At 35.7% G+C, this 12,350-nt stretch overlaps 1 protein-coding gene across 1 annotated transcript in view; it reads right to left on the bottom strand.

The window, feature by feature from the left end:
- Nucleotides 1-2,367: 2,367 nt before the first annotated feature.
- The window catches only part of LOC306663471 (poly [ADP-ribose] polymerase 2-like), a gene marked incomplete at its 5' end in the record, with an annotated part of 31,240 nt that continues 21,257 nt past the window's right edge, over nt 2,368-12,350 (bottom strand). Inside the window, one exon of the mRNA XM_079143799.1 lies at nt 2,368-4,186. Within this exon, the coding sequence (XP_078999925.1) occupies nt 3,080-4,186 (1,107 nt within the window). The 3' untranslated portion in view covers nt 2,368-3,079. The remainder of the gene's footprint in view (nt 4,187-12,350) is intronic.

The raw sequence follows: 12,350 nt of genomic DNA, 5'->3' as shown, positions 1-12,350 counted from the left end.
GACCCACAGAGACATACAGAGATCTACGTTAGCCGCCCAAGTTGCTTCTAAGAACAATTTTCTACAAGCTGACCAAAAGCACATTCATGAAACCACCTGTGATTCTGGAGCTGCCCAACTGACTCTAATCTCTGAACATTAACTATGGGAAATAAATGATTGCCACAGAGTTCGGGTGTCATTTCATGCACACCGTGGGCAAAGATTTTAAAATGGAAGACAGAAAGTAGCTATTAACAGAACAACCAATGATAAGGCATTGCCAGAAATGCTGAAGGCTACCCAAAAATGTTGACCTTTAATATCTAGTTATGAAATATTTGGTAAAATTAAAAATGTAATATTTTTAAAATTGAAAATATATCTAACATAAATATCAAAAAGTGTATAGGTAGACTATTAGGATATTTGGTCTTTTATCTGCATATTATAAAGTGCCACAAGGAAGATATTTTCAGAATAAAACTGACTAGTTTGAAGGTAAAACTAGGAAATACAAAAATTAAACTATTTCTTGTAGGTAGATTCTTCAATGAGTAAAATACCTTCAATTCAGTAACAGTAGGCGATCTTACATTGAATTCAAAGTATTATCAGAATCATAAGGTTTCCATGTAGAGGGCTATAATTTATGTATAGAAGACTTCTTTAGTTAAAAAAATCTAAGTACAGAAAATTTTCCCCTGGCAGTTTGATTTCTTCACATCTTAAGACAGTGTTATTTATATTAAAATGGTAGATCTAGCTTTTGACTAATGAACTGAAATCAAATACATACAAAACTTTAAGTTCTTAGAACTGTATATGACCTAGTAAGCAATGGGAAGTGATGGAGCATAAAATATCCTTAGGGATTTGAACATTTAGAGACCGAAAGTAGGCTGCTACCAAAAAGAACACATTTTTCAATATATTTTTTTTATGGGCAGCCATCAGAGACAGAATGAAAGGAAAGACGTGGACTGGGGATGTAGCTCAGTTGGTAGAATGCTTGCCTTGCAAGCACAAGGCCCTGAGTTCAATCCCCAGCACCGCTGGGGGAAAAAAAAAAAAAAAAAGAAAAAGAAAGACATTCTGAGAGCAGATGGAGAACACACTGAGGACAATGGCTTGGGAGACAATATCAGTGAGAAAAATTAAGACCTACTTAGGGAGAAATCCTGTTCTCACTGTGGGGCAAGGACAAGCATCCACTCCAACAGAAAGATTTGAAAATGACTAAGAACAAGTGAAAAGGGAGCACTGGCAACTTGCTGGTTTAGTCTCTAAGTTACCTGGTAAGAGGCATTATGTTAGAATCTGGTGTAGTTGATAGCATCTGGATTTTGAGTCTCATAACGTCATTGGTCTTTTATATATGCAGTCACTATGAGGTAGAGGGAAAAGCAGTCTGCCTAAGCTTGCAGTTACTGAAGACAGGAGGGGGCAAGGGTAGCCTCTTCCACAAATGTTCTTTGGGAAACTGGAAACCGATCTGCAAAATTCAATCCTATCATGTACCATGCACAAAAATCAACTAAAAAAAATGGATGAATAATTTACTCATTCAAACTAAAACCATACAAATCCCAGAAGAACAAAGGAGAGAAACTTTGTGATGTTGGTCTTGGCAATATATTTTTGAATATAAACCAAGGATGCAGGCAAGAGATGAGTTAGGCATTACATCAAACTGAAAAGCTTCCACACAGCAAAGAAAAGAACAAAAGTAGTGAAAAGGCAACATACAGAATAATAGAAAGTATTTGTAAGCCATGTTTGATAAGGGGTTACTAAACCAAATATATACAAAACACCTACAACTCAATACCAATAAAAAACCAAAATGAGTTTTAAGACTGGCAAAGGACTTCAGTAAATACTTCTCCAAAGCAGATATACAAATGGTTAATAGGTACATAAAAATGATTCCTATATTATTATTTTAAGATCTGAGTCCTACATATTTACAGCTGATTCTTCATCATTTCATGCTCAAGTAGTGGCCCTTCCCCTGGTCATTCTGTGGGATTCCAGATTCTAGTTAAAGCCCCAAAGTGGCAACGCTTCCTAAGAAGCAGAAGTAACCTATGTAATTACCACTTCACCACTGCCTTGAGCTTTCAGCTGAGTGCCCATTATAACTAGATCCTCTCTGTCAGCAAGATTTTATTCAGAATTACAACTATAAAAATCAGAAATCAAAGATATGTAGAATAGGTATAAACTCCGAAATTGTCTTCAAAGGGGCAATATGACTTATTTTCCACCAAAAATAGGTAGTTTTATCAAATAGGTAATAACATGAAATTGGGGCTAATATAAGCTCAGTTTGAATTTTGGCTTCTGCATTTACTCACTGAATATCCTTTTTTTTTTTTTTTTTAGGTTTATACTCTTTTTATTTTATTACATAAAGTATCAAAAAGTTCAAAAGTACAAAACCACTCATTTTCCTGCCTAAAGATTATATCTTCTCTGGTTTATGTAATATCAACATTCACCATAGCTGCAGGAAATTAAACTGAACCTTTAAAAGGTATCGCATACGGACCTGGTTGGGGTTATAGACAATAAACTCATTGTAGTTGAGGGTATAACCCTCTGGATTCAAGATTCCTGTATCACTTGCTGGCCCTAAGGGCACTGTAGTCCCATTCAGGGTGACAAAGTGTGCAGGACTGGGAGCCATCTTGCCCAGCCCCTTGGTGCTGTGTTTGTCCTGAAGTAATTCCTCTGCCTTAGGATTGGCTTCTAGTAGCTCATTACACTGACCTAGAGCTACCTCTGATAAAAGTAGCAGTCCTGTGTTCTTTAGGTGAGAGGCAAAGCAGTAATTGGCACTCTTGGAAGACATGTCAGCAAAGTAGATTCCTTTTCCAAACATGTAACCTGTAATGGGAGCCTCAGGTGGGGCAATTCGAAGCCCATGGCTCAGAATTCCCACCCAGTTACTCAGCCTGGAACCATGCCATAGCAGCATCCTGTTATGAAGGTCCTCTCTGAGGGCTTCTCTTTCACCTTCCTTCTCTACTTCAAAAACATCCAGCAAGGTCATGGTATAGTCATTGTGTGTGGGAGCATGGGTAGAATGGAGGTACTAGGAAATCACTTTGAACTCATAACTTTCATGGTCTAGAGGGTGCAAGGCACAATGTAGGTTTCTGTAGTGTTGGTCCAATGGGTGTTCTGGACTTTGCAGTTCTGTCTTCACCAGTTTAATGGCAATTTCAATGTCTCTCAGAGCCTCTAGCAGCTGTACTTTGTCTGACAGTTCTTTCTCTGTCCGGATTAAAGGAGGGGTACGGAGTCCAAAGTCATGTGGGATCCTGGTATAGAATTCATTGCATGCTTCCAAGAGAGCTCGTCCACACTGGCCAGCCCGAATACAATCCTCAATCTTTTTAAGAGACTGGTAACCTGCCTTGATTTGTGCTACTGTCAGCTTCCCAAGTGGGGCTTTCTTTGTGTCATACTTCATTTCAATCATCGTCTCTTCCATGGTCTGGACATTACAGATCAACTTTACCAGTTCCTGCACCCGAAGATCTAGCTGTGACTCTGGCTTCAAGGGGGCTTTAAGAGATTTCTCTTGTTTTGTTTTATCTTCATCCTGAGTATTGGTGGAATAGTCCATCTGTAGCATATCATATTTTCCAGGCACCTTCTCAAACTTCTCACGATCTTCCCAATTATTTTTGGTTTTGTCAAGAAATTTCTTCTGAAAGATTTCCTTGGCCTTGTGGAGGTCACCTGAACAAGCCACCAAATTGTGCTGCCCAATTTTCCCAACTCGGCCCCATCTCATCCAAACACTGAAGTTTCTCTGGGCATCGTCTTCTAACAACTGAATAAGATAGTACTTGTTGTTGTTGAATTGGAGATTGGTTTGATTTAGCATGACATCATAGACATCATTTCCTTCACAATATACATGAGCCTTTCCCACCTTGGCTGTACACTCTGGGTCCACAGGGGCTTTCCCCTTTAACAATAAGGCTTTCACAGATTCTTGCCTGTCTTCTGTCCTGTCCTTATCAGCCTTTCCTCCAGTTTCAGGATTTTTTTTCTGACATGTTCTAGTTTTCTTGGCAAGAGGAGAGTCTTCTGTTGTTGAGTTGCCATTGTTAAGTCTCTTGGTTTCATTTAATGCTTGCCGCTGGCTATAGCTGGTACCCTGCCGTCGCGCCGCCGTGGAGCTCAGACGCTGACGTCCTCACTGAATATCCTTAAAGAAGATATTTGGTTTCCTATGCCTCACATCTCTTAATTTAAAAGAAGGTGAAAAAATGATAATGTAGAACTCATTGGCATTTTTGCAAATTCATTGAATTTAAATATGTAAAGCATTTAGCTAAATGTTTGACATATGATACTGAGGCCTGTACCTACTATTGGAAACTCAAAGATGGCATGAAGATAAATGAGTGGTTTTATCAGCCTTACACTATAATTTATTTTCTTATGCTTTATTTTTTTTGAATTTGGTATTGGGGATTGAACCCAACGGTGTTTTGTTACTGAACCACATTCTCAAACTTTTAATTTTGTTATTTTGAGACAAGATTTCACTAAGTTGATGCCTGTTCCTCTAAGATGCTGAGGCTGGCCTCTGACTTGATATCCTCCTGCCTCAGTCTCCCTAGTCACTGGGATTTCAGGAGTGTACCACCATCCCAGCCACTACACTGCAGTTTTTGATTTATCTTTCTCTTCCTTAAGAAGATAAGATCCCTATGAGTTAGACCTTTATCTTATTAGAAAGATTTTACTCCAAGATTCAAAGCAACACTTGACACACGGTGAATAACTCCAGTTCTTAATAGTTGTTTTTGGTTTATTTGCACTTCGAGAATAAAAAAAAAAGTGAAGGAGTGTACGTTTGTGTGGAGCAGTAGAGTGGAAGCCATGCCTACACTTAACATAATCATATAAACTGTCTTATGCACATAATAATTCAAATCTCTTAATTTGGACAAATGTCAATAATTACCAATGTATATTTACCTATCATCTACCTATCTATCTGCCTACCTGTCATCCATCTATTCATTTATCTTCTATATTCATGGATATGTATTCTCAGGTTGATGATAAAAACTACTTTTGTTTCATCCTAAACCATCATAAAAAGTTAAGTGAAAATGGGATGTAGCTAAGCGGTAAAACAAGGACCTCACATGCATGAAGCTTTAGGTTTGCTTCTCTTCAGGCACCATGAGAAATAAATATATAAATACATAAATAAATAAAAGGAAATGTCTAAGTCATTAAAATTACATGTCATTTAGATAAGTGATTAAAGGAAGTGAGGGAATAAACGAGGAAATCTACAAAAAAAAATTTAAAAGCTTGAAAATAGCATTAAGTGTTTAAATTAATAAAAACCATTACCAAAATAATTTAGTGCAGTATACATTCTAGAAAATATTCTATGAACACCATATATTAACTGTCTCATGCATTGCTACTTTGGCCAAAGCACTTCTTTCTTTCTTATTTATTTCTTATTTTGGCATTTCTCCTAGGAAATTACATTTCAAATTTTCGCAGTGTTTATTGATAAAGTCAAGAAAGGATAAACTATAATTTTTACTTTCACAAAATATATTTATTATTTTACAGCAAAGATTTATAATGTTATATATTAGCTTTATTTTTCTAAAAAAAAAGTTTTTAGATCAGCTGTTCCATATTAAACAATGTTTACTTTAAGATAATTCATCATACCTAAGCACAGTTGCTATAAGCTAATAATCCTAAAAAATAATGAAATACACAAAATTAGAGTTTTTTCTTTCTTTCTAAACCATTGGCAGGTTCAGTATGGGCTTGAGAGGAAAATGTAGGGATTTCAGGTCAGTCAATGTACAGAGGAGCGAAAGTCCTTGGAGTCCAGAAAAATCCTCAGGACATAATAGGCTCTCTGTTTGAATGGCTTAGGAACACTCTGCAACTCCTCTGTCCTTGAGGCCTGGAGACATTACCTTATTGTAATAACCTTTGATACTAATGGACTCTGAGAAGCAAGCAAGTTCTGTAATCTGCACATGTGCAAAGCTAACTGCACTATGTAGCCTAGGTAACTTGATATGACCCTGGAATAGATAATAAAACTGGACTGGCTTTCCCACAGGACCACTTCTTGCTCTTCACCATCCTGTGTGCTTGCCTCTTTATTAGCTCTCACCTTAACCTTTATAGCTAGACCCCAATTAACCTTTATAGGAAAAAGAACTAAAATCAACAAATACCCTTCCAAAAACTGAATTTAACAGATTTCTGTATAAAATAGAAATTATTGTTTCCTAGAAGCCCAGAAAAATCATATTGAGCACGTTTATTTTTGAAAGTTATTGTAAAGATAATTGTAAATAATACTTAGTATTTTTTCATTAAAATTTTGTCAGTATTGAATTCCTGTTTTAACCTGCATTCAATACTGACATGAGTATCTTTCATCTCAATGTCAATGATATTACTTGATGTGTTAGCAAGTGTGATGAAATTATTCTTGGTTTACACAAATATCTGGCACATCTGAGGAAAAAATCATTTAAATGGAATATTTATTATTATAAATTAGAGATCTAAAATTAGGCTTTGATTTGTAGCAATGATAACTAAAACAACAAGGATTATACATAAAGAGAATTTATGAGATGATTGATTTACATGACCCAAAGTTGGATAGTCCCACAATAGCCATCTGCAGGCTGGAGAGCTGGAGAAACCAGGCACTATGCAGTTCAAGAAGATGGACCTTTAGGACAAGAGAGATCAAAAGTGTAGTTTCAGTTTGGGAGCAAAGGCCTAAAACTCCCTGAAGAGTTGCCAGTCAGAGTCCCTTTGGAGGAGTGGAGGAGCTGGAGTCTGATGTCCTTAGCCGATGGCAGCAATTATCTAGAACCCAACTCAAGATTAGTCTTAAGTCTGCTACTGCTTCCACCTTTCTGTTCCATTCGGGGCCCCAACCTGTTGGACTCTGCCACCCACAGTTAGGATGGGTGACTCCCTTGGTTTATTGAACCATATGTCAATCATTCATAGAAACAGCCTCACTGAGGTATTCAGAAGACTCTTAAATTTTGGCACCTCTTAATTCAAAGAAGTTGACAATTGAGATCAACCATCACACTCTGATCCATTGATGTCACCTGAACTGAGCCATTCACTACATAGACATGATATTTAGCATTGGCATAAATAAGACTTACCAAATTCTGTGCCCAAAAAAAGCATAACCCAGTTTGGGTAGTGAGACTTACATTATAGTTATCACGAAATTGCCAAATGAAAGTATTATTTCTTTATTATTAAACTTTTTAAAACACCAATACTTTTCAAGTACATTCATTTTAAGAGTTGGTATATGTTGAAGAAATTAGCAAGGTGTTTCTGTTTTCTTTCGCAATCCAAGAATTACATTACCATATAAAGTGCAGTTTGGTTTCTCTCTTACTTCAAGTTGGTGCATAATACCATAATAAATAGTACATATTATATTTTTATGACCACTTTCCACAGGAGGTCTCTCCTGAAGTAAGGAATCAAATCAGTTTTCCTTCATGTTCCTTTTGCAAAGGAAAGGAGATAGTAAATTATTCCAGTAAGACTGAAATCACCAACATCTGTTTACAAAGTAAAATATCTAAGTTTCTAAGCTAAATAAATCACAACCCAAAAGTATTTAATCATTCCAAAGAGTGAATGATTATATTTAGTCACAACTTATATTCATGTGATCTGTCCAGATCAATGGCAGTCTTATTTAGAAAATATGTCTAAATGTCCTTCAACTAAACCAAGTTATGTTTCTGATAAATGCTCATTTTATCTACTTCAAATATAAAAGTACAATTTATTCCTACATTTAGATAGGTTAAAATATGCTTTGCTGTTTTATATTTCCAACACACTTCTATTTTTTACAGAGAAAATGGTGATTTACCAAAGATGACATGTTGCAAAATAGACTTTGTTAGAATTTATGAATTGCAAAATGCTCTCTTGATAGTAATCAATGGTAGAAACACTGTTTAAATTTTCTCATTTATTTTCAAGTTCATATATTACAGAGCTGGAAATGGAAGCACTCCCCTCTAAACTTTCCATGGTAAAAAATAAGATTGTGCCTTTTTTACAAAGGAATTGAGTTAAGGGTTTACAGTTATATTTTTATATTAGAGACTATCCATTATCCTCAAGTGACACAAAGAGATGTTTTTCTGTCCTTATGATTAGAATCTCAAGAACACCGTCAATGTAGGAACAGAGAGTTGAATTTTATCATACATAATCAGAAGTGCATTTCTAGTTTAACATCAAAGGCTCACACAGAAGCAAAATTCTTGTACTCAGTAGTGAAAGTAGTATAGTGAAAAACACTAGCATATTTTTTCATCAATTAATTAATTTATTTTGGTACAGGGAATTGAATCTGGAGGCACACAACCACTGAGTCACATCCCCAACCCTTTTTATTTATTGATTGATATTTTGAGATAGTATCTCACTAAGTTGCTTAGGGCCTTGCTAAGTTGCTGAAGCTACCCTCACACTCTCAGTCCTCCTTACCTCAGCCTCCAGAGCTGCTGGTGTTACTGGCTTTTGCCACTGCACCTGGCAATATATTATTTTTAATGAACAATCATTTAATATTAGACAAAGAACATAATTGGTCAAACCTTCACATTAGGTTTCAGGAGCCCAAAACAATAAACACTTTAGTAATATTTATAAGGTCACAGAGGTTGGATACCAAACTTTATTTTTACTTTGTATATAATATTAAACCAAATTTTCTTAATATTTTCTCCTATTTCTCATATTCCCATTATGAAATGACCCTTGCTTTTCCTCTTTTCCATACTGCTTTTGAACTATTTTATCTACTGGCTTCTCTTATTGGTGTTCAAACTTTTCTTTTCTCTACCTTCAAGTTTGATACCACCCTAGTTTCTTTAATTTTTGTTTCCTTAGAAAGGCCTTCCATTGGTAATTTCCAAGGTCTCTAACTACCATTGCACTCTAGAAAATACCAATATATCTTTGGGCCTTGAACATTGATCAAAAAATGGAATTTTAAAGAGACTTATTCTAGTCTGGGTTATCTTGTTGAAAAATCCTCTTTTACCTACATGCTTCTGGGATACCAAACTTTTGGGGAACTAGTTGATAATTACTAGGTTTCAAGCTATTAGGAACATTCAAATTCTCACTTTTGTTCTTTTTTATTTTTCACACACATTTATACTGTTGAATTAATTTTTAATAATAAATCATATTCTGTGATTTATAGAATGTCTTTCCATCTAGTTTGTTGATGGTGATATCTGTTTGCATGTTTGTGTGTGTGTGTGATAGAAGGAAATTTCAGAGAATTCAAAACGTCTTTTACTTCCTTCTAGCTTCATCTCTGATCTTACCATATTCATTTCATAACATTTTGCTACATTATTTCATAACTTTATTATCAAATTCAATATTCATGTTCATATTTCTAGGTATAATAATCAATTTTCAACCTGATGTCTCTGACATGCTCTGTCAGCAGTATTCAACAGAGTTTGTCCTTCTGTCCTGTCACTTTTATTCCCTCGCTTGGATTTAAGATTTTATTCCTACCTCACAGGGTGGCTTTTTGTAGTTTCATTTCCGGATTTCTCCTCATTTTCTGAGTTTAGATTTTTGAAAATCCTGAGCCACAGTCTTTGTTCTCTCACCTCAATACTTCCATTATTTATGTGATCTTGTTTGTTGCATGGTTTCAAATACACCTGTGTGTTGATCATTCCTGAATTACACCTTCAAGACTAGAAGGGAATATTGGAAGTAATTATTCAATAGGCTTACTTATATGTTAAATACACTCTCAAAGTCAGTGTTTTGCAAACTGAAATACTCTTCTTCCTTAATCTACTCTACTCACATAAATGGCCACATAAGTGGTAACATAATCCTTTGGCGTTCAGAAAAAACTGTTCTTTTACTCCCCCCGTTCCCTCATGTTCCAGATTCAACACCAGAAAGCAATGTTAGTTCTAATTTAAAATCTTTTTAGAATATGACGACTTCTCAGTAATTCTGGCATAGGTATCTTGATGGCACCCATCATGTTCCTTTTTTTGATTAATGAAAGAAATTCGTATTCCAAACATCTGTTTCTTCACTTACTTTCCTCATTGAGTTCTAATTTCAGTACAACAAAGAGCCTGACCATTTGAGAAATTAGATTATTAAGAACTTAGAATTTGCCGCGCATGGTAGCACATGTCTGTGATCCCAGCAACATGGGAGGCTGATGCAGGAGGATCACAAGTTCAAAGCCAGCCTCAGCAATTTACCAAGCCCCTACACAACTCAGCAAGACCCTATCTCTAAATAAAATATTTACAAAAAAGACTGGGGATGTGGTTCAATGGTTAAGTACCTCTGGGTTAAATTCCATGTACCAAAAGGGGAAAAAAAAAAAAAAGGACTTAGAATTCATCTGTGCAAAACAATGTTTCCTTTGCCAGATACTACACTGGGGCCCTGCTATTCTTTTCCCTGAACTGCAAAGGCTGATATCCCTAAATCTTCCCTTTTTTACTCCCTTAAAATTTAAGCTTAAGGTTCAATGTTGTTCATTAGAAGTACTGAAATAAATTTTTGAGGTATATAAAAAGAAGGAAAACCTATTTGTCTAGTGACTAATGTGAACAGATGTGTTTGGTATGCAGTAAACAAATATTGGGTTTTCCAGTAGCTTCCATACACATTTCTAATGGCCTCCCACTTTGGTACTGAAAGCAACTGACAACCTTATTCATTACTTCCTTGTGATTCCAGAAGTGCTTCAAAACTAGAAATAGTTTCTTGATTATTTTTCTCAGTAGCTTTAAATCATGACACTTTCAATATTAAATCATTCTTATTTGAAAAATCCAGAGTGATATGTTCTTTTCCATCTAAATCCTATGCCACTCACGTATTTGAAATGTTTTAGAACACAGCATAATGAATGGAAATGTGTAATTCTGTATCTGACTTGGTTTGATTTCATGTAGCAATAGTCTTAACATCAGTGATAAGTTTGGACAGATGAATACATAGTGCAATATCAATACGTAAGCTATAATCTACCATTGTTGGAATGAAGTTTTTATCAAAGGCATGCCTTTGAGAAAGCTGCACATACAATGTTAGAAGTAATTAATAAAGTGACTAATCATTATGTGAAAGAATTTATAGAAATAAATGGTCAGAATATGATTTTAAATTTCATGGCAAGATCAGATAGGAATATTAAAGAGCTTTCATGATTATCTTGAAATAATCTATTAGTTCTTATAGCTCTGGAGTCAATATATCCAAATCCCAATACAGATGCATATGACTACAATATAAATAATTACAAAATAAATAACATTTAGCTTTTTGAAGATCATTTATACCAAACTTAAATAACTAAGAAAATTTGAAAATTGGAATGTGGGCACTTGGGGTCATTCTAATTAATCTGCCTATTAAATCTCCTTGTCCCCCTGAGCTTCCCCTCCAGACAAAACCACCATTCTCTCCCCTATAAGAGGAGACAAGATCCTCGTACTTAAGGAATTCATGCTTTCCAAGGCAGGTGTATGTTTCTTATGTGAAGACACCAACTTTCCCGAAGTCCTACTTCAGCACTTCTCATTGAATCCAGATGCAAAATGTTATGGTTCAGATGTGGTATCCCCCAAAAGCTCACAAGTGAGACAATGCAAGAAGGTTCAGAGGAGCAATGATTGGGTTGTAAGGGTCTTAACCCAATCAGTGAATTTAATCCCCTGATTGGGATTAATTAAGTGGTAACTGAATGGTAGGGTGTGGCTGGAGGAGGTGGGAATTGGGTGTGTTGCTTTGGGGTATATATATATATTTTATATCTGGACAATGGAGTCTCTCTCTGATTCCTGATCACCATGTGAGCTGCTTCCCTCTGCCATATTCTTCTTCCATGATGTTCTGCCTTACCTCAAGTTCCAGGGAATGGAGCCAGCCTTCTATGGATTAAGACCTCTGAAACCTTGAGCTCCCAACTCAACTCCTCCTCCTCTACAGTTGTTCTGGTTGGGTCCTTTTAGTTATAGCATTGAAGAAGCTCACGAAAACACAAAAGTAGAGTGAAATGGGTAAATTACCCATAGAGAGGACAAAAACCTTACTTTGAAGTAAAAGACTAATTATTGAAAGAACTACAAGGTTTATATGACTTGTGTTGGCAGAATTTAAGAAATATTTGTGAGAATAAATTCTATCATAGAGGAGAGTAGGCAATGTTGGGCAAAGCTGAAACTGCTTAAGTGTTTGAATTTATTGTGCAAGTTCCTGCCTTTTAAGAATTA

Source organism: Sciurus vulgaris (assembly GCF_902686455.1).
Source record: "Sciurus vulgaris genome assembly, chromosome: 6".
NCBI lineage: Eukaryota > Metazoa > Chordata > Mammalia > Rodentia > Sciuridae > Sciurus > Sciurus vulgaris.
Note: the sequence above shows the minus strand (reverse complement) of the source record. Positions and strands in the feature narration are given on the sequence as shown.